This window comes from Aulostomus chinensis, chromosome 6 (genome assembly GCF_037954235.1).
Source record: "Aulostomus chinensis isolate RoL2024-O1b breed Wild chromosome 6, RoL_Achi_v1.0, whole genome shotgun sequence".
Classification (NCBI taxonomy): domain Eukaryota; kingdom Metazoa; phylum Chordata; class Actinopteri; order Syngnathiformes; family Aulostomidae; genus Aulostomus; species Aulostomus chinensis.
Window position 1 is genome coordinate 28,665,674 of NC_141325.1, and position 23,367 is coordinate 28,689,040.

General features: G+C 45.3%; 2 protein-coding genes across 3 annotated transcripts in view; one reads left to right on the forward strand and one right to left on the reverse strand.

Annotated features, from left to right (window-relative positions):
- The window catches only part of trpm6 (transient receptor potential cation channel, subfamily M, member 6), a 19,158-nt gene extending 17,503 nt beyond the window's left edge, over positions 1-1,655 (forward strand). Inside the window, exon 41 of the mRNA XM_086207383.1 lies at positions 41-1,655. Within this exon, the coding sequence (XP_086063509.1) occupies positions 41-68 (28 nt within the window). The 3' untranslated portion in view covers positions 69-1,655. The remainder of the gene's footprint in view (positions 1-40) is intronic.
- Positions 630-23,367, reverse strand: part of rorb (RAR-related orphan receptor B) — a 23,544-nt gene continuing 806 nt past the window's right edge. The window contains exons 1-10 of one of the 2 annotated variants that reach the window (XM_086207384.1): positions 9,866-10,034; positions 9,242-9,327; positions 9,005-9,146; positions 8,159-8,587; positions 7,424-7,545; positions 7,200-7,332; positions 6,908-7,015; positions 6,593-6,703; positions 6,282-6,394; positions 630-5,286 (exon numbers count right to left, since the gene is read on the reverse strand). In XM_086207384.1, the coding sequence (XP_086063510.1) occupies positions 5,122-5,286; positions 6,282-6,394; positions 6,593-6,703; positions 6,908-7,015; positions 7,200-7,332; positions 7,424-7,545; positions 8,159-8,587; positions 9,005-9,146; positions 9,242-9,327; positions 9,866-9,884 (1,428 nt within the window). In that variant the 5' untranslated portion in view covers positions 9,885-10,034 and the 3' untranslated portion in view covers positions 630-5,121. Of the gene's footprint in view, positions 5,287-6,281; positions 6,395-6,592; positions 6,704-6,907; positions 7,016-7,199; positions 7,333-7,423; positions 7,546-8,158; positions 8,588-9,004; positions 9,147-9,241; positions 9,328-9,865; positions 10,035-23,367 lie in introns of those variants that run through there. The other variant, XM_086207385.1, reaches the window with a different exon arrangement.

The following is a 23,367-nucleotide window of genomic DNA, read 5'->3' on the forward strand; positions in this document are numbered from 1 at the left end:
TTGGAACGACATGTCGCTTACTGATGTTTCTGTTGTTCAGATTTAAGGAGGCATCCAGACAGATGTGAGAGGAGCAGCGAGGCAGAGCCCACGTCAGGGAAAGAAGAACAAGAGGATAATTGAAACCGGAAAGTAACCTTTGACCCTGGAAGCAGAGGGAAAAAAAGACTCATGCACCTTCACCAACACGTGAACACAAATCTGCTTACACAGGAACATACACTGTCATGACATTGAAGTGCTGTGTTAGCCGTACTTCAAGACTCGGATGAGAATGGTAGACTGTGACAAAATACCAGAGATGTCTTCACTGTAAAGTCTTTCAAGGATGCTATTATATTATTTCTAAGTAGTAATTCAGTACCGTCAGGAGGATAAAATATAGAATATTAAAAACAAAAGACCCAATTTCTCAATGCTGTGTCTAATATATCTCAACTATCAGTAACTATCATTTTTATTTACCTTCAAACATTTCTATATTGAGAGGATGGAAATTCTGGTTGCTGTACACATACGCGTTTTATTAAATTTACCAAGCATGGCATTGGTCATCGTTCGGCTAAAATGAAAACAGTATGGTTTCGACGTGATTGTGCGAGACTGAAAAACGAGACAGAAATGCACCCATAAAATTTCTTTTATTTTTTTTTTCTTCCCACAACAAAATGTCTACAAAAGCGATAAAATATAGAATTTAACAAAAAATCACTTCAGACCTTCACATTATTTATGTACACATGTCAAAGGAGGACTCAGTAAAGGGCCCTGCATAGCTCTGAACTTCAACCTAGTCTCATCCATCACATGTGGGTGTTTGTGGCTCACTTAGATGCAAATGCATGCGCGCACACACACGAACACACACACACACACACACACACACACACATACTTTCACTTTCTTGTTAAAATGGAAACTGTTCACAAAGAGGAGCTCATGGATTGATAGTCGAGTCAGAGCTCAGAGTCCAGCAGAGTCCCCGGTCACCAAATGAAGAAAGCATAAAATGTAGAAATGGTTTGTCCGTGTAATCAAATACACATTTTTCCTTGGAGCTCCCCTTTTTGATTTGTGTCTCAAGTAAACACGCACAGTAAAGCATCTACGCCCCACTCTTCCAATCCTTCCTCTTATCACTAGCTATGGCACTTTGAAAACAAAAGATTTTTTTTTTCACTTTTTTTAAAGAATTTTTAAAATTTTTGTTTTGTTAGTCCTGTGTAAAAGAGGTTCTGTAACCCGAGCACCTTTTTAGGTTTTGGTTACAGATGCTACATTTTGTTTTATTTGCTCTTGCTTGGATGCAAAGACATTCTAAACAATAAATTAACAATTTTCAACACTACTCCAATTGCACGCATCTGTAATGCATCACGAAAGCTTACAAAGCATTGGTAGAGCAAACGTCACCTCAGTCTCACAGTTTCTCTCTCTCTCACACGCACGCTCACACAGGTTTTCTCAAGAAAGGGAGAAGGAGGTTAGGGTGGAGTGTATTTGACAAAACATGTAGGAAATGTAGTTCAGACCAAGTGTATTAAAAATGTCGGAGCCACCACATAGAATGTCGACTACTTGTATTGTGCTCTCGGTCGATGTCAGTCTGTGTTGATGGAGTGGTAAAAGGCGCATGATTCGTTCAGCCCCTCACACTGAACAGGCTACTCCATAACATTCAGAAGAGATTACCCTCCCCACATCCTCCCTCCCACCGCAGGTCAAGGGTCTCTGATCCGGTTCAATAAGGCCAGTAAAGAAGAGGGCCTTTCACTGACTGGTTATACGAACTCACACATTCAAAGGTTGAAAGAATATTTTTTTTAAAAATTCAGTTTGAATGACATATTTTGAACTGGTTGTGTATAAATAAGAGCATTTTATTTAAAAAGTCTCCTGATTGTTGGGGGGGGGGGGGGGGAGAAAAAAAATCGCTTTAAACTGACTGATTGGATGTGGAATCCCTCCTAAACCCGTCGCCCACCCTGCCGATGACCCCTCCCGCCAAACCCACAATATCATGAGAAAACACAAATAAGCCCCAAATGTTTCATTGCAATGAAACGTCATGCAAATAGAACAGAACAACAATAGGCTAATAGTAATAGAAGAATAGTAGTCATAATAAGAACAATAATAATAGTAAATAGTAATAAAATAAAAAATAATCTTACAATGCAAACATGACAGTAGTAAATGCCTCCAGTTCTTATTGCTACAGTATCTTACTTACAGTGTTGCGTTGCCACTCGTTCTCGCCAGCACTTCCCCCCTCTCACAACCCCATCCCACCCCTCTGATTCACAGTCTAACAAGGGAAAATAAAAACATCACACACAGAAACTTCAATGTCAGAGTTGGAATTCACTGTCCCGGGGGGTGTAGTGACGGCGCTTGATTCACAGCTTACTGGTGGGCTCCCCACACTGTCCCAAAAGCAGCAACGTAAGCAGTAAACATGAGTGTACAGTGGTGACACCAGCACACTGATATAGAGTATATATATTTCTTCTTGTGCTATGTAACAACGCTCATATATTTCTGGGCACTAAAGAGATCTGGACAGTGAATTCATGCTCTGTACACACATACACACACAGACACACACTTATCAAAGCCTTGTCTGGGCAGATTCCATCGCCAGCTTACGTTGGTAGCGTATGCTGTAGATTTTTTTTTTTTTTTATCTCAAAAAGTAATTATTTTTACAATTACATTTTTGTAAATTTGCAAAAATATTAAACCTTCTTCTAATGCAAAGTCAGAAAAAGAGCTGCTCCCTGAGAGATGCTGTGGTAGTGCATCGAGCCTTAATGAGCAAGTGATTGTCTTACAGAGTCACTGGCCTCTGATGTAGGGGGAGGGGGAGGGGGAGGGGGGGGCTCTGGGCTCGGGAGGGACCTGTGAGTCGGCTGGGATATGGAACGGTGGACTGGTGAATATTTACTTTGTGTCCATGCATATGGCTAGTTCAAGATTTGGCCACTGTGTAAGGAAAACTTGCATTCAGATGTCAGGTAATGTCTGCACTTTCAGGGCAAAAAAACACAAAACATCATGACACTACAACTGGAGTCTAAGTGCTGTCCCAGCAGAAGTTAACCCCCAAGGAACACTGATACCAAACGTAGTCTGTGTTCCATGTCTCTCTCGTGGAAAAGAATCTCTTCAGTCTTAATTTAAGATGGCAAAGCTCATCAAAAAAGCGTTTTGACAAAACTAATGCAGACGGAGCATCTAGTGGCCGAATGCAGAACTGCATCCAAGCCTTCCCCACCGAGCCGTCACATTGTGGTGCTACAACTGTGCTACTGTAAAAAGGAACTTTGTCAGATGAAACAAGTGCCCGCTAAAACCGTCCCGGTTTTACACAGTGACCAAATTCTAATCAACACGATAGTAAAACACAAAACAGTTTGTAAGTGCTAATAAATATGGAATCGAGTAACTAAAATAGCACAACAACAAAAAAGTGATTGTCTATCACAGTTTTCTGGAGGATTCGTTAATAATAATATTGCAGTTTTACATGTCGCTAAAGACCGCTGGAGATTAATCTGGCTTTTTTTCTTTTTTTGTATGTGTTTATGTGGCAAGCCCAGATAAAGTTGTGTCACATTAGAAACACTGCAGAGTCCGAGGAGGAATAAGTACCATCTGTAGAGCAGAGATCAAGAATCAATTATAGTGCATTGTCGTTAAAATCGCTACCCTGTTTTAAACAGCTGAAGATAGGAAAGGAGATCGTAAAGATCAGAAAGGCAGTGTGAAATTTATTGCTCGCTAGGAAAAAAGGATCCTTCATGTTCACAGCCCGGAGTGATCGCCATCCATGGACTGGATTGTGCAAATAGTGATGGGAGGGAGGAGGGCGTTCAGCACTGATACAGGTCTGAGAAAACAGGAAAATTCAAGATCGTTGTCATCGTTTTCTCATCTTGGTTTTGTTGAAATGTCCAGCCACTTGACCACTCAAACTCGTGTTCACTTCTGCGTGTTGAAATCTCATGTCAAGACCCTCACATGTGAGGAACAAGGGGCGTGTTTGAGGGGAGCTGGGGGGGGGGGGGGGGGTCGAGTTCATTATGAGGTCCTAGTTTCTGATTGTTTCTGGTTGATTGTTCAAAAGCAGTCCAGCTTTTATTGGACTTAATTATTGCAGCAACGAAAAGAATTATTAATAGGACGGCAAATCTGCCAGATTCTTTTTCTTGCAAAATAGAATATTTATGTATACATCTTCACCTTGAAAAGTAGTAGCCATTATTTTCTTTTTTAAATCCTTCATACGCTCTCTTTACATCTCTATAAGTTCTCATTAGAAGGATGCTGTACCTTCTTTACATATGAACAAAATCCAGACAAGGCTTCTATATATCAATAAACCCGAATCAACTCCCGGTTTTACCCAATATTCTTTTACAAGTCTCAACTTTACAAATTCTGTACACAAGAACCTATCAATTAAAATAAAAGCACATAGACAAGGTATAATCAGCCACCGTGGACTGCTGTATATTTAAATTAGGACTAACTTATTTTAACAGAACAAGAAGTAATACTGGAATCCGCTCTGCACTAGAATATCTACAATAGCTTCTCTAAATCCACAGTTCCCTCCCCCATCCAGCGTCTCCAACATCACAATTTCATCATGTCAAAAAAAAAAAGAAAAAAAATTGTTGTTTTTTTTAAAAGTCAACACAAATTAACTTACCCATTTTTTTTTAAAGAGATTGACAGCTTAAAATTGTTCCTAGATTTTTAAAGTCTGTACATTTCTGGTCAGTCAGTTCATCTCAGGAGACAGGAGGGAACCCCCCCCCCCCCCGCGCAGGTTGTGGCTCGGGGCGCGTTTCATTTATATACATTCTTCAGACTGTATCGGTGAACAGGATGGGATAAGTGCTGGACATTCCTAGTTTCGTTGGCGGTAACTGTAAGTTTCTGGCAGACGAATCCTCACCCCTCCAGTCTTAAATGAGGCTGGGAGAACTCTGGAATATGCGGTTGCCATGACAATGAAATCGTAGACAGCGCCACTGTTGTCTTGTCGTTGGTCTTTTTATTTTCTTGGTCCTCCACTGATGAAGTTTGTTGTTGCGGCGAGACCAGAGGCAGTCACTTGGGCATGGCCATGGTAGAGTTGGGGTCGGGGTTGAAGAGTTCTTTGTAGAGCGGAGGGAAGAGGACGTTGACTGTTTCCGGGTGGAGCTGCTGGAAGGCCTGGAGCTCCTCGGTGTGGAGCGTGCAGAGGGCGGACAACGTGGGGATACGGCTGATCAGCTGAGGAAGGAATTCAGACAAACAACAGAAAGATTAGAAGTCGTTTTTTTGTTTTTGTTTGTGCACCTGAAATCAGAGGAGAGGCTCTCTGTTCCTTTGAACCTGACGATCCACATGAAAGGATGAGCCTCTGCAGTTCTACAGTTCCACTCAATCCAGTTTTCTCTCTCCTCTTATTTTTTATAATTTTAAATTCTGCAGCAGACATTTTATCTTACAAGTGCTGAGGTCCTGTCTCCCCTGAAAAACCTCATTGTTTTAGTCAGTAAGTTGTATTTTCAGCAGCTGAGATGCAGTCAAGCCATCAGTGCGATATGAAAGGACCACAACAGACAGCAGCCTGCCTCAAGGACCGCGGCTCCTCTGCAGCCACAGGCTCGTCGGTGCCGCTGCGATCATGCAGGTGACGCGACTCCACAGGCCAGACTGTAGTACACAACTGAATATTTCTTGTCCTAAGTCAACAGATTTGAGATGAAACTGATCAGAGAGAAAAAGGCACCGTTACTAATCTGTCTGCTACTTCAGCACCGCGGACAGCACCACGGAGGGGCAGGGCAGACCAGACCAGACCAGGGGCACCCAAGGTTTTTCCCCTTGGAGGAACTAAACTGAAACCTCATGGTCCATCGAGGGCCAAAAGCAAAGCGGCTGTGTTGTTAGAGTGCAGGTGTAGTGAAAGGCCCAGCTAAATTAACATCTTAACACCAAATATTTCGGTCACCATAATCTGTGTTTTTGGAAGGCACTTCCATTTATCAGGTGCATGTCACCCTGAAACAAGGAGAGCAGAAACGTAGCGTAACAAATAAATGAGAGCTTGGCGGCAGTCCTTCATAGAAGACTCCTTTTTACCTCAAGAATTAAAACATTTTAGTGCCAGGCCTCTTAATTTCAACTCATGGTCAAACTAAACCTTTTGGCGTGCTGGTTTTGGCCCACAGGCCCCGCTTTAGTCGTTTTACTTGTCTGTCTGCGTCGTTTATCTGACGTACTTTAGCCAGGGCGTCTTCGTCCATGTGGTTCTTCTGCATAATGTGCTGCAGAGCAAAGTAGATCTTCTCCTGGAGCTTCTGGACTTTCCTGGGCTCCATCAGCCACGGTCGATCTGAGGGGCACAAAAACAGACAGAAGTTTTCATATTTTTCGCTAATAGTTTGGAATGGCTTTGACAAGGTGACCTGGACTGTGTCAACTCTGATGGCGTCCAGTGATGCTGCGTGATGGAGATAGAAACCTATCGATTGCATGCAGTGCTTCTTTTACTATGATAAACTTTGGGGGGGGGGGGGGGACGTTAACTGACCTGTGGAAATTAGGACAGCTGCTGAAAACAGAGCGATCTCCTCCTCTGTGAGCTGCAGTGAACACAAACTCTTGGCAAAGTCAAACACCGCGCTCACTAAGTCGTCACAACCTTGGTGAGAAACGGGGAGAAAAGGACAGAGGAGGACAGGGAAAAAGAGAGCTTTGTTACACCTCTTCTGGTCTTTACTGGAGCAAAACTACCTCACAGGACAGATCGCTTTTCATTTCCTTTCATGCATTTTCCTTCTTTCAATTTCTATTGGCCCTCCCCTCATTTATACGCAGACAAAATGCGTAAGTAGCAATGTCTTACCGAGAGCTTTGAACATCTGCATGCCTCCATACTTCCCCTCAAAGAGCACAGTGTTGTTGAGAGGGTTGAAGGCCCTGCACATCCTCACCAGGACGACCTCCAAACAACCTGAAGGAGCCGCGCAGAGAGAGAGAGAGAGAGAGAGAGAGAGAGAGAGAGAGAGAGATTGGTTTGCCCTCACAGTCTTTTTGAGGCTGACGAGCTGAATAACGGCTGAACGGAATCAGAAGCAGCAGGACTTGTCTTTCTGTCGGACCTGGGACAGACGTAGGCCTGACCCCAGTTGACTCACCGGACTTGAGCAGGAGGATCTGGTCATTCTGGCACAGTTCCATGAACCCTGAGATGCGCTTGGCGAACTCCACTACATACTGGATTGCATGGGTGATCTGAATGGCACACTGCTGCCACAGCACGTCCCGAGGCTGAAACCAGACACCTTCGTTGTTAGGTTTTCTGCACTTGTGTTACCTTCCCGTCGTTGCATTCCAGTTTGGGAGTAACAGGGAGCGTCACCTTGCTCTGGTACATTTTGACCTCTTCGTAGGAGTGCGTCTGCCAGGCTAGCTGCTGCAGCTCCTCTGTTGTGTACTGGCATGTCTCCAGGTGGGACTTGATGATGTTCTGAGCAATGCGGTCTGGAAGACAGCACTGTTTGTTTACTCATCGATTCCTCATCATATAGTGTTTTAACTCATTTGTTATTCAAATCCATTGTGATGTATTTCGGAGATGTGTTTTTGCCCCCGTGATTCCCACCACCGCCCCTGGTTCATGTCAACACTGTAATTCCAGAGTTATTTTCCCAAATCGCGTTCGTGGAACTTTGCACGTTTTCCTCATGGATTAAGCTGAATCTCTGTCCTTTCCTGCATCTCCTGCTAACTTCCTGTGGTAGCCATATTGGATTACTGGAATGATGACCGGTGTGAAGATGAGCATGCTAGGTTCAACTTAGACCCCTGGCAAGTTGTTGATACGGTCTCTATATGTTAAATGAGAAAAAGATATTTCAGCCATTTACCACACGTTCTAGAAGTTTAACTTGTGCCAACAGTCGGAGTTGTACATACAGGAATATGACCTGGTGGCTACTAGCCGTTTAAGCCTCTCTGATCTGTTCCGCTCTCAGATTAGCTCTCTGACTCAGGCTTCCTACTGGGAATACTTTGTGGGTACCGCTTCATTTCCCCATGAACATCTTTTCTTTCTTTGTATTTCAAATGAGGCAAAGTGTCATGTGGTCCTCACCCAGCTCTCCCATGCTGACATTGTTGTGGCCCAGCTGACTGTCCTGGTAGCCTCCGTAGCTAAACAGGTTGGGGACTGGCGTCAGGTCATACACCGGCTCCTGTTTAATGTGCTTCATGCCTGACATGTCCAGACCTGACTGGTCTGGAGATGGCTGGGTGGAATCCATCCCATAGTAGCCTCCTGGAACACCCGCATTACCATGGACACCTTTGGGCAGCTCAATGACGTGACCATTGGCGTAGGTGCCACCTATCTCATGGTTAAGGGTAGACAGTCCGTTGGTTAGGCTGGATGAGTAAACGCGTGCTAGAGCTTCTGCCTCCCCCGTCTGCTGCTGCCGCTGCTCCTGCAGTCGCGCCTGGTGCTTCTGGACTTCAGCGTACAAACTGTCCCGTTGCTTCTTGGACATGCGGCCAAACTTAACCGCTGACAAAATAAGAGAGAGACAAAAAGAGAACATCAGAACTTCTCAGCTGCCTCCAGGCAGTATAAACCAGTAGAAAACACACAAAAAAACAACCAAAACCCACAGCTTTTGTTTGAGTATTTGAGAAATTAGTACACACACACTAAAAGTGGAGGTACCAGACAAGGACAGTTCTGTTGTTAGAGGTACTTTAGTACAGAATGTTCCTTCAGAGGTACATTTGTTACTTCAAAAGTACAATATTGGCACTCTGACTAACAGAAAAGGTAAAAAGTGAGGAACCCCCCCCCGCTACCTCTACTTTTGTTTGTTTACACTCTCAAGTACCACAAATATGATGCTGATCGAGATATAATACCAGTAGTTATAAATATAAATTAGTCAACTAAGTAAGTAGAAATCTACAGGGGCCCCACCATCTCTGGACATTCCGAGAGCGAGACATTTCTGCAAGCGGCAGTGTTGGCATCGGTTGCGGTTTGTTCTGTCGATGAGGCAGTTCCTCTGGCGGGGGCAGGAGTAGGAGGCGTTGTTCTGCTGACTCCGTCTGAAGAAGCCCTGTCAACGGACAGAGAAGGAATACGACTTAGGGCCGTCTGTGAGGAAGAGTCCAAAACCTTCGGACCTTCACCTTAGTGCTGAAGGAGCCTTACCTTACATCCCTCACATGTAATGACTCCATAGTGGATTCCTGATGATTTGTCTCCGCAGATTTTGCATGGTATAACTTCGATTTGGGCTGCAAGCAGAAGAAGAAGAAGAAGACAGACGTGTTTGGGTCCAAAGCTTGACATGACCATTCGAGTGTTGAGATTTTTAGAGCTCACCTGGTGGGCTTATATGAGGTTAAAAACAGCACATAATCTGTGTGTGTGTGTGTGTGTGTGTGTGTGTGTGTGTGTGTGTGTGTGTGTGATTCCTCAAAACAACTTCACAAGGGCACCATGACATCTTGACATTCTGTATGTCTTTGTGGGAGTTTTTCTCTAATGACTGTGTCATCAAGGGCTGAGCATGGGGTCTTTGTGTTACGGCTGAAGGAGAGACCCCTGCAGGTTAGAGAAGTTGCCCGTAATGGGAAAACATGTTACATCACTGAGGGACCACACTCACTCTTTGACTCGTTCCTCTGTCTCTCTCTCACAAACACACACACACACACACACACACACATACTTGCTCATACTGAGTTCTGTGTGGTAGACAGGTTTTTTTGTGTGTGCATCCACTCATTTACAAATGTATCTACTGCCCCTGTCCTTTAGATCATTACTCACTGTGTATAGGCAGCTCCATGTGCAGTCACAGCCAAAGGCACCGAGTATGAACCGCAGCAGCTATTTCAGCGTAACCTGCAGGAGCGCCTGGAATCTGCTATCCATCATGTGTGGCTACACTTGCTGCTATGTGACGGATCGATGTGGAGGCAGGCAGGTATGTCTGCTGAGATGGCACACTCCATAAAGAGATTAGCAGCCTATCTAATCCTAAATTATTTCCCAACGAGCTGGTTCTGCTGAGCACCTGATTAGCCACAGCTGAAATAGCCGTTCACCTGTAATCTCTCTGCATCGTCCTACCTGGAGGGAAGTTCTGCAAGTTTTATTAACTTCCCTCGAAGTTTAAAAGACAAAAGTCATCAGCCAGATTGGAGAATACAACTCCACCTGTATGTTTGACGGCCGGTGCCTCGTTGATCCCATGAGGAGCTTCGCTACATGTGCAGAGTGTTGGGTTGTGTCTCTGTGCATGTTCTTACACTCTCATGTGAGTGTGTCCACAGCGTGCGCCCACTGAAGTGCATTTGTCTGTGGTTATTTCTGTGAGTGCAGGTGAACACGTGTGTTAATAAATGTCTGCGGAGGAATGAGTGTGCAGAGTATATATAATTGGATAATCCTGCATGAGGATCAATGGAGACAGTTCTGTCCGTCTAAGCGACTGAGCAGGTGCGGTCAATGACGGCTGTCGATACTCTGCCTGCCCCCTGGAGTTCTGCTGCCTCTCACTATTAATATCCTCACTTATCGCCTGTATTACACCAACTGATACTCATGAATAATCCTGACTTACTCTGTGTGGACCTGAACGCTCCAGGTTCAGATCTGAAGCTGTCAACTTCGAGAGGCCAAGACCCTCATGTGACCTTTACAGGTCAGCAGCCTGAGGGTTGAACGAATACACAAATATCTGGTAGAATGTGTACTCTTGTTTTTGACACTGAAGTGAACTCACTGTCAAATACTTCTCTACTTTTACTTAATATGGAATGGCGACTCTTACTCTTTGAGTTCTGTTTTATCGGGGTGTTCGTTTCCTCATTAAAGGAACCAGTGAACTAACTCCTCCTGAAGCCCCACGTCTTCTTCCTTTCATTCTTCGACCTGCCTGCCTGCCCCCTAGTGGCCATGAAGGTGTCCTCCAACCAGCTGCTGGACTCTGAACTGGGTGAGAGCACCTGTGACTTATCTCAGCGTTATCTTTATGGTTGCACCTGCAGACGTGAACGAGCCTGTATTTGTCTCATGGGATTTTATTGTGGTCCCATCCCCACAATAGATCGTTGTCCCTCCACACTAGATGGTCTGTGAATGAATGCCCAGCGAGTGGAGTAATCAAATACACACTTTTTGACAGTGTGCTAAGACCTGACCCATTTCTACCCGGTTCCCGCCCAACTGGCACCAAACTGGGTCAGAATGGCGCACTGGACTGGGACGACACACAGACTATCGCGAGCTGTCGATGACTACGGCCTGTAACATGCTATTTATAGTCTGTAAAACAGGTCAGTTGCGGCGGGGACACAACTGTTAACAACAGATGAGCAGCAACAGAAGAGTGCATCAGCGATGAGTCTCATCTTCCTCGTTCTTTGGTCGTTGCAATCCTCTTACTTTTACTCTTTATCACAAACTGTTTGTTCAGCCCACATTGACTGTTCCGATGTGGATAAACATACTTAATATTTCTGTCAACAGTTTTTTTTTTTTAGAAAAAGCAGGTTTTGTTTTTTTTTTACCCAAGAGAAGTGTGTGTGTGTGTGTGTGTGTGGTTCCTCTCCAGTGATTATATTATATCTTCACTGTGTGTCCCCCCCCCATGGGAGATTGTACTCCTCTTTGTAGCACATAATTATGCCCAAAGGAGCATGGGCGTGTGGGCATTGCCTTTCTCAGTATTTGTGTTTCAGAGAGGGTTTGAGTGAGTGTTTCACAAATAAAGAGACAGAGAAATTCAACATGTCTGTGCGTTTGTGAAAGTGTGTGTGGGTGTGTTCATTGTTGAGCGTGTGTGTGTGTGTGTGTGTGTGTGTGTGTGTGTGTGTGTTGTGCCTCATTGCCAGCAGGGACTGTCAGGTAGGATATGGAGAGACGGTCATGACAGCATTGCTGTTGCCAGGGTGACCACCCACTCGCTGCACTCGTCTGGCTGTCACAGCGATGATGTACTAAGCTGTCACACTCTTAAAGGAAGTGATGTCACTGTTCCTCCTGCTGCCCTCTCCCAGCAGCGCAGGCTTTGTGAATTGTTTAGCAAAGGACTCCCACTTCTTCTTCAAGTTAACAATACATGATCGCTGCCTTGTTGTACTTCAGCTGTGCTGGTGGATTATGACAGAATTAAGTTTTTTTTTTAATCTGCTAGGTGCTGTTGAGAGGGAGCGTGTCCTTGTTTTCAAAGTTAGGGTTTATGAATTTTTGCATAGTTAAAGTTTCACACTGAAGAAAGACACAGAAACAAACTGGTAGTGAATTTCTTACTCAGAGTGGAACTCCAGAGCAAAGGAGGTCTTGATATCCTGGACAAACAGCCAGTCCTTCCTGTTTTAAGAGGCTATTTTGCTGCGAGCTGCTTGTCTTTCTCAGAGGTGCTCGGCAAGACTTGACCCAGCCGAGGTGAGTGACTGACAGTTTCCTGGGCCAGCAGGAGCGCCAGTGTTATCCTGAGGTGGTTATGTAAGAGCGGGACTGCAACGCTGGCGATTCCTTAGTTAAGAGGAGGATCAGTCTCAATCTCATGAGAGAGAGAGAAAGAAAGAGAAGTGGAAAGGGATTTCAGAAATAACAAGGCACGGATAGTTGTAGTGCACACCACAGCTTGCACACGTGCGAGTGTGTGTGTAGCTGATTGTGGCCGTGAGGGTTGTATTGCGCTGGCACGTGTGTTATGATAATTGATTTTTAATGAAGTGAGCATCTCCTGTGTATTTCCTGGGCTGCCCCTCTCTTTAAATAGAGTCCTAATTATCTACAGTGCACTGCTGGAAAAAAAAGCAGCAGCCAAGCACTGATATGTTAGCAATACTTCATCCAAAGCACATAAGTAGCTCATACTCTGGGTTGTAGCGTTCTCACTACTCAGAACGGCAATGCAACAGCAAACCAAATCCACTAGGTGTTGCTCTACATGTTTAGTTTCTTTGAGTGTGTGTGTGTGTGTGTGTGTGTGTGTGTGTGTGTCTGTGCGCACGCGTGTGTTTGTGTTTTCCAAAAGAAGCAGACTGGACATGCATGTTTCATTTATTCAGCCTGCGGGACGGGTCTACAATAGAAACATACCCTCAGCAGCAACACACACACACACACACACACACACACACACACCATCATGCACAACTATGGCTGTATACACAGGAGGTAGAAACACAGCTTAAGAACAGTTGTGATCACTTTCCACCTTAACTTTTGCCAATGTAAGAGACTTTAGAAACGCAAACAAAACTCCTAGTGGAGTCCCAGGGGTTGGTTTGTTAGGGCTGGAAGTGGGTGGTATCTCCACTTCATTAAGAATATGCATAGCTTCCTTCCAGTTAACTAGATATCTTCTGGGAAAATGAAGGAGATCAGCACTTTACCCCCCCCCCCCCCCACCCCCCAACCCACTTGTTAAATGTGCACAGCTCTGGCGCTGGTCTTAGATGTCTACACACTGTGAATTATGCTATCACTGTTCGCCATCCATTCCACTTCAGTCTGTTTGACTTTCTCATGAGTCTCTGAGTGTTCCTCCTCGCTGTAAGTGGCTGTGTGACTTAGAAATCATTTCAGTTTCTCTATTTCATGATCTATTTCCATCTCGCAGCGTAGCTCTGTCTTCCTTGTTTCATAGAGCTTAGAGAAGAACAAGTATTTTTTTTAATCCCCCCCCCCCCCACACACACACACACACACACCAATGATGAAAAACACTGAGAAAACTTGTGGTGGCGTGATCGCTGAGCGAATTAACACAGCTGGGAATAGCGTACAGCGGTGCTGCTTGGGTTATCTCCCCTGTGCTTCCTCTCATGTCTTCACATCACACTGTCCCATTAAAATCAAGGAAACGCCGCCACTGCCTATGGATGCAAATGGACTCGTGTTATGTGCTGTCATACTTTTGCTCTCTTTCCTGTCTGTTTTTACTGTCTCCAACATCTACAATGTTATTGAAGAGTGGCACACCATCCCTCTCTCTCTCTCTCTCTCTCTCTCTCACACTCAGTCGCTTTCATCCATCTTCCTCAGGCAGCATCTTTACTTGTGTGTGTGTGAGACTCTCACAGTGGTGTGTTTCACCAAAGTGGGTGATGACATCACACCAACTGACCACCGGTGATGTATTAATATGTTTACTCATTTAGCAAAAAAAAAAAAGGGGGGGGGTTTAGGGTAACGTCAATGGAAAAATAAGAAACAGCCACACAAATTTCACCCAATTAAATCACATTTTGAAACAAAGCAGTGCTCCGACTACCCTTGGTGCCAGCTCTCAGTTCCTGGGAGTAGGAAGATTCCAATGTCGATATATCGGCAGAATATACGTTTAATTTTTGTTTCGTTTTGGCAACGATCCCTGAGAGATGTGTAATGGAGGGAAGTTCATTCACACGCCGAAGCGATGGGCAGAAGTGCGCTGAAAGGTTGTTTCACTTCACACGTTTGTACATTCCTGGAAACGTGACTTCAGTGGCAGACGCTGGGACAAATATGAGGGAGTGAAAGATTCTCAATGTAAGATCCCCAACGTTAAACAAGCAAGAGTGGGAGGCTGTGTATTTAACAGCTTTAAAATATTATCGTCCGAAATGACATGAATGCATTGAAATAATAAACTCGGAATCTGAGGCTTGTTAACCACCCCAAGCATCATTGAACAATTAAAACCTCGTTCACCTGAGCGATATTTGTGCTCATCAACGTCACTTTACATTAAAACTGAAGAAGAAAGAGGAAAGAGAATAAAGAACCGAGAAATTCATACATCAGCAGAGAAGATGAGCGTCGCCTCCACAGGCCGACATCAGCCGAGCGGATCAGTGAGAGTCCAGCTCCACCTGACACATCAGCGCCGCAGAGATCTGCCACCAGGCCCTGATCACTCTGGATTTACTGCTCATTATTTCCCAAAGACGGCGTTAAAACTTAGCTAACACGGGCATTAACGTGCGGTCCGGCTCTGAGTTTGGTGACAGCTTTAACGATCATTACTAAAACGGCGCGGCCTGATCTGGAGGATCAACATGAGTCTTCCTGGTTGTTGGAACACAACTCGTGTCTCTGTTTGAGCTTTGTGTGTTACAGTAATAATCATAATGCCACGCAGCGGGAATATCTCCCCTCCCCCACCGCCGTCCCTCGCCCCAAGTATATCTTTGTCCGCTCTGTAACATAGATAGTCACACTGTTGCTGCATGAGTGTACATGGTACCTCCCCCAATCTCCTCGTTTCCCATCAGTCCATCGTCATCACCGCCCCCCCCCCCCCCCCCCCCCCCCCCCCGCCGGCCCCCCAGTACGCTTTGACACTGCCAACACAACTGTCTTCTCTCTTGTACACGCACAAAAACAGTCTCTCTTGCCCTCCCCCATGCTGTATGTCAGAGGGCATGGGCTTGTCCAGCTTGCCATGCGGCCACAAAGCACTCTGGGTAATTGCTCAGATAGCAGGTCTGGGATCAGCTGTGGTTTGCTCATAGAATATTGCGCTGCAGCTTGATTGGACACCACAGAGAGGGAACAGAAGGGGGCCACTGGCTGCCATCCAGCGCATCGATTCACATGCGCGCACACAGACACAAATAGACACACACACATACACATGCGTGTGCGCACACAGACACACATAGACACACACACACATACACATGCGTGTGCGCACACATGCGACACGTTCAGACATGCTTGGATGCATATATTACTGAATACTGCTTTTGAAACAGCAGACTTTACAGTATGATTATGATGCTTGCCCCCTCCCCCCAACACACACACACGCACACGCACACACACGCACACACACGCACACACACACCATCTCCCAGCCAGTGCAGCATGTGTCCTCAGATGGATAAGAGGAAAAGGAAGCGTGGGAAAAAATCCACAGGGTAAACCCGAACCCTGCCTGAGCACATACACAGTCTGCCCATCTGCCTCCTCAGATCTGCCTCTCATGGTCACTGTACATATACGCACACACGCACACACACAACCGTACACTCACACACTCTAACCCCCTGGGTGACCTGAAGGACCCTAGCGACCTTTGACCTCTCCTTAAGGACTGAGAGGGTGCATCAGAGTGGAAGGAAGGAGTCTAAGTGTGAGAGGTCTGCATCTGGTCATTATCATCCTGAAATCAGCCATGAGAACATACATACACACACACACACACACACACACACAAAGACGCTCTTGCTGAAGCAAACATGGAGGTACACACAAAAACACACACAGAGCACGATGAACTCTTCACCTCACGTTAGCATGTGTGCACGCCGAGCTAACGGAACACGGATCGGGTCGTAGTGCTCGTGTGTTGTTTGAACTGTTCACACACACCAACTGAGATCCTTCATTTCCTTCCTGAGGTGAGAAAATAATGTTTTGTTGGCCATGTCCTCATCGTCCTGTAACGCTCCTTCTCCTATGGTGTTTCTCTTGAGCCTAATTGTGGATGACAGTGTGTGTGTGTGTGTGTGTGTGTGTGTGTGTCTTTGAGGGGGAGGGGAGAGAAAGGTGGCTATCCCAGCGAGGCAGAGAAAGGTTAGAGAGAGTAATAGAGGGAGAGGGGCATCATCCGCGGAGAGGCAGACACAGAATTACTCTCAGTTCCTGCATGCGGTGCAGAGAACTTTGCCCTCAGTTGTGCTGGAGTCGCTTTGTTTCTAGCGACGGTGGGAAGCCAGTCAGATAAAATCAGGAAACAAGTGCATCAACACGAGTGAGGCTGAATGGACTTTTAAGCATTAATGAAGAGAGAAACACTTTGTGTGAATAGCTGAGAGAATTGAAACAGGAGGGGATGGAAACAAAGCCTGTGCTTGTGTGTGTGTGTGAATGAGTGTGAGTGTGTGTGTGCGTGTGCACTCAAGGTGGAGAGACCGAAAGTAATTTAGCCACAATCCTGAGATCCTTCTTTCCTGTTTGTGCTGCCTTATACTGCATCACATTTCACACAAATATAACACATTATTTCACGTCTACATTTATGTGACATTTGGCATCAAAACAAAACAAAAAAGAATAAACGACCCAAAAGTATAAAATGCCACTTACAACAAAAATATGAGGGACAGGTGCTTTTCTGCAAGAGTTCTTGAAGTTCTGATACCTTAATGTATGTTTTTATGATGCTAAATTTGCAGTTTTTCTGTAAAGTATCATAACAATCAAATCAAAGTCATGATTGGCAGCGGTTGGTGTTGGGTTGATGATTCATCTCCCAACGCCTCTCACTGACTCTTCACATTTACTTGGGTTAATTCTTTCCCTTCAGTGGTTCTGCATGTTTGAGCAGGACGGAGAACGACCAGGACTTCAGGAATCATTTCAAGGCAAGAGTTTGAAATAATTGAGATGTTTAGGTTCTTGATACCGATTATTTTGAATCTATTAATCTAAGCAGATGCTCACGTTGCTAAGTGAGCTTTCAGCATTTCGAAGTGTTTCGGCTGTTGCAGCACTTTCCCTTATCTTTTAAAAGTGAAAGTTGCGGTGATACACCCATCTTTGACTCACTAAAGGTTCCTCTAACACTGCTCGTGGGTTCATGTTCTCCTTCGAGTGAGACTGGCTGCCTGCTGGAGAGTGAACACGAGCATATGAATGAGCTGATGTGTGTTTTAAAGGCTATGAATGTATGTGTGTGTTTCTGTTTAAGCGAGTGAGCACGCATGTGTGTGTCCTCTCCCAGGGATGGCCGCTAATAGCTCGCCTCGGGCAACAATTTAACTCAGCCTAACAAGGTTCTCCCCAAAGTGGCCCCAGGGGCATCTCTCACAGAGGCAAATTGATCACAAAGACTACCACACAGCTCAGCTCGGCCCAGGCTGCTCTGCTCTTCACCTGCTCTCTCTCTCTCTCTCTCCCTCTCCCTCTCTCTCGCGCTCTCTCACTCTCTGGTGGGATGATTTAACAGAATGCATTATGAACATTAAATCTGAGTCGAGAGAGCAAACGCAGCAGCGGCAGCGGCCGCGGCAGCAGCCTTGGTTCCATAATTACATTCTCTTTGCGGAGGGCAGGAGACATCACATCAGCTGCTGCTGTGTGTGTCCTGAGCCGTGGATGTTGACCCAATGTGGCTGTTGTGGCACACGCAATCACTTGGGTTACGAGAGGTAACTCAGGTTTGGACAGAGGGAGAGACAGAGAGAGAGAGAGCGAGAGAGAGGTGGGGGTGTAGAGGAGGAAAGAGAGAGAGCAAGAGAGAGAGAGAAAAGATAGACCTAATAAGAATCTCTTCAATGGGATTACAAGCACTAAAACAGGCTAATCTATGTCATTAAGAAAAGATGCAGTTGGCTAAGTCCGAGGCTTATTGATGCCGGCGCACCTGCCGACACTGACACACCTTCGCTGTGTGCTAATATTCATCAAAACGGCTTTTAAATTTCAGATCATGTTCATACACGATCACTCTTGCAGCTGTGGCTGAACTACGGGAAGACAAATGTTGCCGTTTCATGCGACTACAGAACTTTCTCGAGTCCCATTTTCAGCCCTTTTTCTGTGTTTCCTCAGTAAATATGAGGTGTCTGGCTTTTGTAGCGTTCCTCTGAAGTGGGGCTGCAGTGTTACACTGACACACACTCGCGCTGCAGTATATGGACTAATCTGATTGGAGTGTTAGGTAAGTCTGCTTGGTGGTTTGCAAGTGTGGACTTTGGATGCCACTATTATGAGTGCAGGTGTTAGTCATTGCTGAGGGCTGCTACCACATGTAGAGTAACATGAGGACAGGAGAGTTTGAACCCGTGTGAGCGAGCGCGCGCGTGTGTGTACTGTGGTATATACTACGTCAGCGTGAAAGTTAACTGCTTTATCCGCCTCTTTTAAGTCATCCTTTAATTTTGCACATAAGCACAGTTCCTGCTCAAGCATTCACACATGCTGGGTTGCATTATTATATAACTCTTAAGTCTTCTAATTGCTCTCTTTTCTTATCTCACTCACATTCTCCCTTCTTTCCTTGTTCTATTCATCTCCTGCTTTTTAATACTGCGCTCTTTATTAATCACCTCGTTCTCCAACAAGTCCTTGATCCACAAACACATGCTGAACAGGAAATATTGCACAGAGGGTGATTGGGAAAAAAAGGGGGGGAGAAAATCATAAATGAATGAAACTTGTGAACAGAAAATGCCGTTTCCTCTTGCTTTCCTTCAGCAGTAGCACATCTACTTAACAAGAACTCCTGGAACCAGAGTTGAAAAGTGCAGGTGCACATGATCTCTGACTTTGGACTGTCAAACACTGCACTTCCTCTCTCTCCGCTCAAACACAAAATTCATTATGAGACAACAGTCATTCCTTCTAAGATAGTCTGCATATAAATGTTTTTTTTTTCTAATAAAAGCTTTTCATCCAATGACGTCTTTGCATTTAACGAGCACAGTCAACCTCTTCCCTCAGTTTTCACTTCAGTCTAAATGGGAGGAAAATGTGAATATTGAATATCATTGTACCTCCATTGAGACACGCTGCCTTCATGGATCAGTAAAACTGGCAAGACAGAAGGAGCTGTCAGAGGACTCCATGACTTCAAGGCAGATTTAGAGTTTAGGAGTGGTTCAGGCTGAAATCCCTCCCGGCGAAGATAAAGTGGAGACACAAACCGAAGCGTGCCGTACAGCCCACGCTTTGTGTGTATAAAGATTAAAAAAGAGAGACTGAGGAGAAAAAGGGAAAGTGTTCGCCTAGACTCCCCCAGACAGCAGCAGAGGGATAAAACCAACACGGAGTGCATGCTGAGCACATGCTAAACAAACACGGGCTATGATAGCGGCTCAGTGGGACCACGGCACTGACATTCAAGCCACACACACACACACACACTCACGTGGTACGAAGGGACATTTTCACACCTTGAAAAAATACGTGAGGGGTCGAGTCTGTGTGTGTGTTAGACAGGTGGGGTCTGACTCCTCAGTGTGAGTTGCTACATCACTCCAGTGGTACAGCAGTCAGTAGGGCTGTGAGGGATTAACAGTGTGGCCTGCATGGGCTCGGGGTAATCTCTGCTCTCTTCTTACATAACACTGGGCCATTAGTCAGCACAAACACACAATCAACAAAACCAAGCTCGACAACACATGCCCTAATAACACCACAAACCACCGGGTCTGTGCCAGCGACCAGGTGCCCATTATTCTCAGGAGAAAAACCCCCAGTAATAATGGAAGCCTGCTGGTTCTGAGTCAGACCGGATCCCCGGCCTGACTCCCTCGTCATCTCTCAGGATGAAGCTCATGTTCTAGAGTTGCTGTAACAGCTGCTGTCAACTTTTGGTGCGAAAACAGACGGAACACCACCTCTTGCTAATAGCTAATAAGATTTATTCTATTTCCTCCGTTTCTACGATAATTCTTGTTATTGCTTTTCCTGCTGCAGAGAAACAAGGCTTCACATCTCTCACAGACACACTTGAGGTGTTCGACAGAAAAGAGCCGCAGAACTTTTCCTAATTCCTCATTGAGAGCCACTTGATCTTCTTCTGAAATGTTACTGATTTGAATATTTGCGGTAAATAAAGAGCCACGGGAGGAATGTGGCGTAGATTGATCCAAACAGACGGCTTCCGTTTGCTTTGACTGAAAATTGATCTCGGGATGCTTTAGAATTGGACAAATCGATGCTCTCACAAGCCTCCAAAAGCAAAGCAGGATGGGACTAATTCTATTGGCATGAGTCCGTCATGCGTGTTGAAGCTGTTTGTGTGTGTGTGTGTGTGTGTTTTCAGCTCACCATTGGAGCACATGAGAGGGAACATACAGAAAGAAACGCTGTCCATAAGCCAGGTTTTTCGTAATAATCACGGCTGAGTGTTTGTTCGCGTCGCCTGTCCTCGCCTCACTATTGTTTTCCCCCTCTCCTGTGTCACCCTATCTTCCCCATGGTGAAGGAGCGTGGGAGATTGTGATTGACACATATCGCTAACAGAGGAGATCAAATGGCACTCTGAACCCCCCACCCTCAGCCCCCCACCCCCTGCTCCTCGCTCCGTAGCTGAACTCTCTGACCTGGGTGCATGGAGGTGGTGTAAAAGATTACCAGTAATCCAAAGCATATACACACACTAATGGCTGCAAATATAAGGAAGCTGTTGTCATGCAGAATGCTGCCGTCTGTTCCTGTGTATGGATGCTTGTGTGTGTGTGTGTGTGTGTGTGTGTGAACAGATTTAGTTGCCATCAACTCACTAACAGCTCAAATTGATCAGAATTAAATGAAATATTTGGTAGAAGTGATGTTTGAATGCCTTGTTGGGAAAGTAGTATTTTATCAGCTGAAGGTTTATCAATGACATTAATAATATTAATATATCATCTCAGTGCCTCAGCATAATAATGATATAGGACAGTTTATACTGAATTGTCTGATGTCATTCATCCCGAGTGGTGTGTGTATTTACCCCAGTGTGTGGTGGGATCATACAGCTGTGTTGTGTTGTGCTGATTGAAGCTGTGGATGGACACTAACTGACATCTGCTGCTGCTGCAGCTGAAGCGCTTCTCCACTGTGGAGACTCCTTTACACAGCGACTGGCTCAATTTTAGGCCGACGCTATTCAGAGCCCAGCATCATCAGGCTGCTGCTGAAAATGCATGAATAATTAGCCTGTTTACAACATCCGACACAGCTGTAAAGGCACAGGGCTGCGTCCTCTGACACGCAGCGGAGGCCCTGGAAACATTTCTGCCACTTTTATTCCTGCAGCTCCTCCCGGCCCGGCCCGGCCCGGCACGGCACTGCGGTGACATCATCTTCGGTCAGAACTTCAGGAGTTGTAGCTATTGTTAAATGATAATTACCACAGCTCATGAGGGGCCTCTATTTTTTATAACCTCGTGGTTGTGAGCACATTTCTGTGTAAGGGCAGCCTAGACTACACCCCCCCCCCCCACACACACACACACACACTCAGGTTGAGAGTGGGGGGCGCGTGGCCCACACTGATTTAATTCTATCTGACAAAACCCTTTGGGGCGTGCAGAGGGAGAGAGGAAGATGGAGAGAGAGAGAGAGAGAGAGAGAGAGAGAGGGAGAGAGGGAGGAAGAGAGAGAGAGATGGAGAACGAGGGGCGAGAGACGCTTCAGGGGCCTCTTCTGCCAACCACGGCTGTAAAGTGAAAGCTGGAGATTTCCGTATACCCCCCAAAGCCTCTCATGCACAAGAGTGGTCATAAAGCCTGATAAAAGTGGATAAAATACAAGGTGCATAACAGAGTTGGCCTGTAATAATAGACGGAGGGAAAGAGGGGGTGGGGGTGGGGGGGGTGGGGGGGATGTTTGGCCTTCAATATTTTCTTGCTGGAGGTTTTCTGGCCTGAAGCTGAGGCAGCAGAACGCTTTCTGACATTCAAACGCATGAAACGGAGCTGGGAACTGATGGACACCATTGAAGCAGGCTAACGTTTGAATTCCTTTCAAGCTCTAAACCATTAAATTCCATTTTTAAAGAAGATAATTATTGTTATGATTAATAATTATGTTGAGCAATCATTTATATTAAGAGACTGTAAATGCGTTTACAAAACCATACAGCTGACTGCCTTATTTTAGAAGTCAGATTTATGGTCATATTTTTATAATGGCATTCTATAATAGTAAATTTTATATATATATATATATATATATATATATATATATATATATATATATATATATATATATATATGCAATTAAATTATGGTTCTGCACATTTACGTGTTTGAAATTTAGACTTTCTACGTGCAGAACAACATTTTCTGCCTGTGTCAACTCGATGTCGGGGCTTCTTTCGTTTCACTCGTTAAATCTGTCAGACAGCAGCAGAGGTAGGCGTTCATTGAGCTCCAAAACTGACGGATTTATGATTTGGAGTTCGGGATCATCCGGTAGGACGAGTGTTGCAACTTTGCGTCAGCGGCAATTACACAACATTAAGAAGTGAAACAAATAATCCATAAACACGCGAGCGGAAAATAATCATTCAGTCTCAGATGCACCACGAGAGCTCAGAAACGCAAGGAAAGGCTCATTAGTGCGAGGTGTGTGTGTGTGTGTGTGTGTGTGTGTGTGTGTGTGTGTGTGTGTGTGTGTGTGTGTGTGTGTGTGTGTGTGTGACATTGACTTTGAATTTCAACAAACCCGGCGCGATTGCGGCGCATATCGGAAATGGGTTAGTGGAGCGCGTGAAGAGTGTCCCTGGAAACATCCAGTAAAGTTTGAGTACCAGAAGCCCACCCCCCCCCCCCACACACACACACACATCTTCCAAAACCAACAAAATAACCCCAGATGAATAAAGTTTG